Source organism: Glycine max, chromosome 15, assembly GCF_000004515.6.
Source record: "Glycine max cultivar Williams 82 chromosome 15, Glycine_max_v4.0, whole genome shotgun sequence".
Lineage (NCBI taxonomy): Eukaryota > Viridiplantae > Streptophyta > Magnoliopsida > Fabales > Fabaceae > Glycine > Glycine max.
Window position 1 is genome coordinate 10,032,263 of NC_038251.2, and position 7,764 is coordinate 10,040,026.

Genomic DNA, 7,764 nt, shown 5'->3' on the forward strand with positions numbered 1-7,764 from the left:
CATGTGATCTCTGTTAAAATAAAAAACTACAAAGACAGTTTAATTTTTGTTACTTAACAAGTATAATATAACATTATTTTTATTTTTTTCTAACAAAATTTTTATAGGACTAATATACTTTTAGTCTTTTCTAATTATTTTTAGTTTCTTCTTATCTTTTCAAAATGTTCAATGTATTTAGTCACTTATATATGATTTTGAAGTAAATCAAAATTGTCATTTCGAAACAATAATTATTTTTGACTTTGGAATATGATTTTTTTTTTTACTGTCTCAAAACATAACTTTTTTTCATTAAATTCACATACGTAAATTAAAGAAGTCAACTAATTTTTAAATAAATAAAAAAACTATAAACATGATGAGCATAACATATTCTTCTCCTATGGGTTGCAAGATTGGTATGCAATTACCTTGTCACAAAATCATTTTAAAAGTCATCATGTTTGAAAATACAAAATCATTTTAAAATATAATAATCATTTTAAAAGTCATCATGTTTGAAAATACAAAATCTTTTACACTAACAAACATAAATATTGAAAACCCAACATATATAATAAATTTATTAAGTTTTATAATAATCATTTTAAAAAGCATCATGTTTGACAATACAAAATCTTTTACACTAGCAAACATAAATATTGATAAATTCGTTGGGAATCCTAAATAAAAAAATATATATTAAAAAAAAATCAAAAATTCATTATTCAAATTTCATCTTTATCCAATTTGAATATCAGAATACTAAATATAGGTATAATTCAATGGCATATTCATTAAACTAATAAAAAAATTAAACTTAAAATACTAAACTGGAAAAAAATAACAGACCAAAATGTATTTTAATCTAAGAAATAATAACACAATTTGGAGATTAAAGGTAGATACTATATATTTATCTTCAAAAAAAATGCCGTAAATTTCTCCACCAAACATATGAAAATATTTTCAAAATACATGAGCAAGTTGATTACAAAAGGTACTATAACATCAACTTTCCTGCTTTCACAATTTTACAGATGAGTTGGTAGGCTTCACCTTTCAAATTTGCACTATATATAATATGTATGTCAAAATAAAAAACGCTATGTATGCTTTTATTATTACACTTTCCTAGCCTTGTAATGTACAACAGAATCTCTGAGGGATGATGAGGATGATGAAGATGAAATCCCAGAGCGGCTAAACTCGGCCTTGTCCATGTTGAAAGCCTTGTGGACGTCATCTTTAAGCTCCATGAAACGTGTCCTTTTGATTCTCTGCTCTTCATTAGTACCCTTTTCAAGGTAAAACAAGTCAGGCAAGTCATCCTCCATGAACTTATCCAACACTTCCGAGCAATGCGGGAAGTAGCGCCGCCCCATCTCCACTGCCACAACCACAACATAGAACATAGTCGGTGCCAGAATTCAAAACTGTACTGAGAAACATTAGGAAAATAGCTCGAGATTTACAAGAGGAACAGAAACAACAAACAAAGATTTTGCATCTTTAGAAACATGAAGATGCAAGCCAGAGTTAGAGGCAACCACGGTTGGTGCAGTCAGAAAATGCACCGTTGTATCTTGATCCAACAGTTTCGGTTTACTGGCTGAGTAAATGTGTGGAAATGTAAACTTGTAGCATATCTGGATCTAAGTTAGTGTATGCTTGTTTAGTTCTTCAAACTTGTCCCTAAAACCAGTTTCCATAAACCCAGATTCAAGCAAAGTAATCTACTCTTCAGTAGTTTCCCGAGTTATATAGCCTTTGCACATAATTTAGTCCTCATCAAGAACAGATTTTTATAGGGGAGGAGTGCAAGGTTAAAAAGTGACAATTAGGTCCCATATTAAGGGATAAAATTAGCGTACCCCAGTGTCCAAAGGCTCCTCGCTATGCGAAGTGATGGGAAAGGGTCACTATGCACAGCCTTACCCTTGCATATGCAAAGAGACTGTTTCTGGATTCGAATTCATGACCAACTGATCACTAAAGTACAACTTTACCGCTGTGCCAAATTAAGGAATAAGTTAAACAATTAAAAACTCAGCCAAAGAATAAATAGTAGATTTCTTAACCTTTGTAGACAACCACGCAGTAATGTGTACAATGGACCGACGGAGAAACCAAATTTAATTTTAGAAAAAACTCAATTCTCAAGGGTTTACTATCAGATAAAACAATATACTTAGCCCTTCCCTCTTTCATTAACAAGCATAATTGTCCCAAAAGGCTACATGCATTAATTAGTGTGTAACAACCTTGCATGTTACAAAGACAGTGAGAAGCAACTTTCCATGATACCAGGTATTTTATAGATTAACCCATTAGAGTCGGCTTAGTGGTAGGGGATTTGGGTAGTATGCATGAAATCCTAGCTTCAAACTTCATTACTGCCATTGTATACCAAAGAGTATTTAGATAAAAATTGAAGCCAAACTAATTTACTAATTTAAAGAATTTCTAGTCCATCACCACGTAGACAAGTTGAAATTAGTCAGAGAGTACTGTAGATGTCAGTGGGCTGAGTTTGATAGGAATTTTACATCCCCTGAACCCAAAAACCAATTTTAACGTGTACCCTAGTTCATATCCAAATACATATCCAAAAATCTGCACTTGATTAAAATACCCAAATATAAGCCATTAGGTTTTGTAAATCATAAAAATATATTATCAAATATGAACAATTTTTTTAGCAAACTCTATGAATATTCAGATACATGAAGGAAGCTTACAAAGCTTGTACACAAACAAGAAATAGAGCATGCATGAAACAAAATTGACCTCACTACCCAACTGGCTATGTATTTGAATGAGAAACAGACATGTTAAAAGCATCATTACAACAAATGGTTATAAGAAAATAAAATAAAGTCTGCAATTACCTGTTTTCATAAGGGCTTCCATTCTAGAAAAAAGTCTTTTACTTTGAACTATAGGAGTTTCATTGAGATCAACCTCCCTTAAGTTTCCATTTGAACCTTTTGAGTTTGATGCAGAAAGACCAGCAAACTCAGATGTTGTCTCAGCATGTGCAATGTCCATGGCTAGTTTGGCTTCTGAAGGGAAGAAAAGTCTTGCAAATGCCACTGCAGTAGAGAGCAATATTTACTCGTCAATGGTTTGAGCATAAAATATCTCATGAATACAGTAAACCAGTTAAACAACGTTCTCAAAGGAGCTGCACATCAGATCTCTTAAGAGAGTTAGATAATCAACATCAAATAAGACAGGTTTCAAACTGAAAAGATTTTGATAAACATTGGCTCTCCAACCTTTCAGCCATAAGAAGGTGGTCTCGGTGTTTCTGCTTTTAAAACTTATCAAAAATTTTCATTTTATTACAGCTTGTCTTATAACTGGAAAAAAGAAAACATCCACATCAATAGATTAAGAAACTACATCACTCAGCCCCAGCTATGTAAACCACAATTAATTGGTATAAGATACAACACAGAATATGGTTCGCCAATTGAATTTTTTTCCATTAATCTAATCCACATAGCCTCTTTGCATATGCAAGGGTAAGGCTGCGTACAATATCCCTCCCCATACCTTCGCATAGCGAAGAGCCTCTGGGCAATGGGGTACGAAGAATCTAATCCACATAGCCTATTCAAGGCCATAATACTCATCTAATACATGCATTTCTTCTACATGTCCAATGTTTTGATTTGACCACTTCTTTTTCCATGGTAACTGTCCAATCTCAAGTCATGGTGCATTGCATGCTACTTTCTTTTTTGGATTAACAAAACATAAAACACTAAAATCTAGAGTGTATAATAAATGCTTTAACAGATAATAGGCCTTTGTTTCCAGTCTTAATTCATTTGCCAAAGAATTAAAAAGAACTCCTTATTTCAAAATCCAAAACAAAAGAAACATTAGAACCCTAAACCCTTGATTTGGATATTTGAAAATCTTTCCATTTCCGACTTCCAACTCAAATTACATTACTTAAGTCAGCCAACATTTCATTGAATTGTCTAATGTCTACCTGTCCTACATTACATTACTTAGAGTTTGTAACACAAAAGTTAAACAGTAAAAAACAATAAAGCTGGTAGATCAACTGGTCAATCCTGAAGTCCAATCACAGGAGTCAAGGACAGACCCCAAAAATTCACTGCATGATCCTTTTGGTGTTTTGCACACAAAAAAATCCCTCAAAAGGGAAAGGAACTTTGAGCAAAAGCATGATGACACACGAGTGGAAATATATATATATATATATATATATATATATATAGAGAGAGAGAGAGAGAGAGAGAGAGAAGAAGAAGAAGAAGAATGTAACTATTAGTAACAATATCTTTACAATTTCTTGTACAAAGTGACACAAATTTTGGAAATTTCCACTCCCAGGCACAAAAAAGCAAAGCATTTTAAAACCTAGATGCTGGAACCATGATGACAATTTATAGAACACAAGCAAGTAAATGAGTATCATCCATGACACCATACCTCTGTTCTCAAGGTATAGTAGTTTCATGTGGAGATCATCAGCCATGGTATGGGAAGACATACAGGCATCCCCAGCCAATGGATTCCTCCACATTTCTCTTTCAAGAACATCGATGCATATCCGATCTTTGTTTGTTTCTTTCCCCTGCTCTGTTTTTGCATGATAATCCTTTGGCCTTGTCAACCTCCTACAAATACTAACAGCACTCTGACCATCAAAAGTCAAATCTGATGCACAAGCCCCTTTCGTAAGTAGGGATACTATAATGGAAGGCTCTTTACGCATGGCAGCAATGTGAAGCACTGTGTACCCCCTAGAATTTCGAAGATTGACATTAGCGAGTCCCAAACCAAGTACCTCAGAAACAACCTTGGGATCACAGTAGGCTGCAGCATAATGGAGAGCATTGGCTTCATCTAAAGTAATGTCTGATTCATTTAAAAGAAGTTTAACAAGCTCAACATCATCTGAATCCAATGCCTTGTGTATTCTAGTGATTCTTTTTAGAGACAAAGCATCCACTATAGAAGCATCGTTTTCAACATCTCGCTGAGGGTTGCGGCGGAGCAATTTAACTTTTTGTGAGAGTTCATTTGGAAGCTCTTGGTCAATTGAAATCTGGTCAAGGTCTGATCTGGCCACCCTATCAATGCATTGATTGACAAGTTGACTCAATTGACAATGGAAAGCAACAGTGAGGATTGGGATGACATCTTCCACAAGAGCCTTCCCTATAAAGTTAAGTAGACGTCTCTGCAAAATTTAAAGAATTAATTAGTACCTTGATCCTTAAGCCTGATCAAGTGAAGTTCCCAAGCATTAGCACAAGTGAAGTTCATGTACTCAATAATTTAAAAGATACTGTGGAGCTGAGTGTAATGCTTAATCCCAAGGCACAAGGTGCTAGGAGCAAGGCATGTGACTACACAATGCAACATATATTATAGAGTTCAATTTCATACTCCTTTGGGATCCACAAATGTAAAAGCTAGCTCAAACACAAGTGTAATGATTATGTTCGAGAAAAGGAAAGCATTTACATGGGAGCACTAGCACTTGCTAAGGTATATGGAGGCTTGTATGTAGTATCAAGTATGTACTGGGAAGTTTGATGTAAGAAAATTTTTAGCAGAAGATTAGTACAATGGCTGATCATTTAGTTAAATGAAACATGTTATGTGGCAATCTTTTGTGTCATCATACACAGAGTTTTTACCTGGAAAAGTGATACAAACTCTGGTATTTGAAAAATGTAAGAGGCATACATCAACTCCACAGCAAAGTTAATGGCAGGTCTACAAGCATCATGGGCACACACACTGTCAACACAAGTAGACACTTCCATTGGAGAGGGCTTGAGTTTACCAGTATATACATAGCCAAGGAATATGAGGAAGGCTTCATATCCAACCTTGCCATAAGGCAACAAATCACTCATGTTATACTTCAATTTCCCTTCTTTTTCTGATGAACCCTTCTCTCTCTTGAATAATTCATGGAAAAACTTACTCCTAGAGGCCAGAATACATCGATGAACACTAACCGAAATTCCCTCCACAACGATGTCAGCATCACTATAATCACAATCAGTTTCAATCAAAAGCTGCTCAAAATTGGAGCTAAGCTTACTCAAACTGAGAGCCTCAAGGTTAGGTCCAGGGTCAGAGCCATAAGAAGAGCATATGTTGTGACTAACCGACCCATTTGATAGATGGGAAGATGAGGTAAAGCTCAAAGATGATGAGGGTTCGGCTGAATAAGCCATTTTATCAACAACTTGAGAGCCAAAGTGAACCTAGAACATATCTTCTGATATAAAAAAACCATGAATTTCCCAGCACAGACCGAAAACCCAAAGAAACCTATAAAAAATGAAACTATAGACACCGTGTATACGATAAACACTGATATGTATATGTGTTAACTACAAATTTCATGGAGCAAAACTCACAAGACACATGACATCTGATCCAACCCCTCACAAGTTTCCTTAAAACAAAACAAAAATAAAAAAAAAATAAGCTAAAGAGACTTTCTCTATTTCAAGAGCTATGCTCATATGGAAAAAAATAAACGCAAATATTTGATATGTCTGAAAAATTTCAGCAAGGGAAAAGTGCAAAAGGATCTAAGAACCCCCTTGTTCAAACTTCCAAAGCCACCAAAACAGCATAAGCAAACTGAAGAACCAAAATCAGAAAATAACTTGAGCAAAAAAGGAAAAAAAAATTCAATTAGACGAGTATCCTAAAAAGGAGGAAAGTGGGTTAAGGAACACAGACACCCCAGAAAACCAAACTGGCATCAGATCCATCCAAACCACAAAAGGTACGAACTTTGATGCCAGAGAACCCAGAGAGAGAGAAAGAGAATCAATCAACGTGGGACAGAATTTAGGAAGAAGTCAAAGCATCATAAACAGGGAAGGTTCCAAAGGGGTGTTAGCAGCAATAGCATAGCAGAGAAAGAAAGAAAGAAAGAAGCAGAGATGGATAGAGGCAATGATAACGTCACGCGGCTGTGAAGGTCAAGGACACACCATCCCCGAAATTTCGCCTTTCGTTGAGAAACAAACAAAGAAGAGAGAGAAAAGAAGACACTGTTCGCGTAGGTGCTTAAAAGAAAGAAAGAAAGGGTTCTGTTTTTGTGTTGCATTGTGTTGTGTGTCGATAGAGAGATGAAGTGGTTTAGATGACGTTGGAGATGGCGTCAGCGTCCCCAGCTTGGGTTTGCTTGCGTTGACGGTGGCGTCACTGCTATTCTTCGCATCACTTTGTGCCTCTCTGCGTTCACAACACACAACCGATGTAATAACTCATTATACATAAATAAATATATAACTAATAATAGATTGTGATTTTAATCAGTCTAAATAGCTAAATTCCTTCATAAGAGTGTGAGACACCAGTAAATTAGTACGAAAAGATCATAATTTTAAATTTAATTATTTCTGGATGTACAAAAATATGATAAATTAGTTTAATAATAATTTAATGATAAATTAATTTTTAAATTTTATAATTTAATATCTAATTGATTCTCAAAATATATAATTTATTGTCAAATTAGTTTTTAAACATTGCAATTTAAGGATAAAAGAATCTCAAAATTTTAACAACAAAATTAATTTGTGACAGTTTTTTGTACGTTTTGAATCTAAATTTATATTTTTATCTTTTATCAATTAATTTGTCACTATATCATATTTTTAATTAAAAGTCTTATTTTCCAAAACACAAATTTCAAGTTAAAGTCTTAAGAACTTAATTAGATTAAATATTTAAAGAAAAAATTATCACAAATAATAT

The 7,764-nt window shown here is 34.2% G+C and overlaps 1 protein-coding gene across 2 annotated transcripts; it reads right to left on the reverse strand.

Annotated features, from left to right (window-relative positions):
- Positions 1-869: 869 nt before the first annotated feature.
- On the reverse strand, positions 870-7,116 carry LOC100217339 (NPR1-2 protein). Of its 2 annotated transcripts, none has more exons than NM_001251745.2 (4): positions 5,673-6,624; positions 4,456-5,209; positions 2,874-3,077; positions 870-1,372 (listed from the first exon to the last, which is right to left on the reverse strand). In NM_001251745.2, exons 1-4 carry the CDS (start codon positions 6,219-6,221, stop codon positions 1,107-1,109), a joined length of 1,773 nt encoding a protein of 590 aa, NP_001238674.1. In that variant the 5' UTR covers positions 6,222-6,624; the 3' UTR covers positions 870-1,106. The 2 variants fall into 2 exon arrangements, with proteins under 2 accessions (NP_001238674.1, XP_014622797.1); XM_014767311.3 differs by having other exon boundaries at positions 924-1,418; positions 5,673-7,116.
- Between the last annotated feature and the right edge of the window lie 648 nt (positions 7,117-7,764).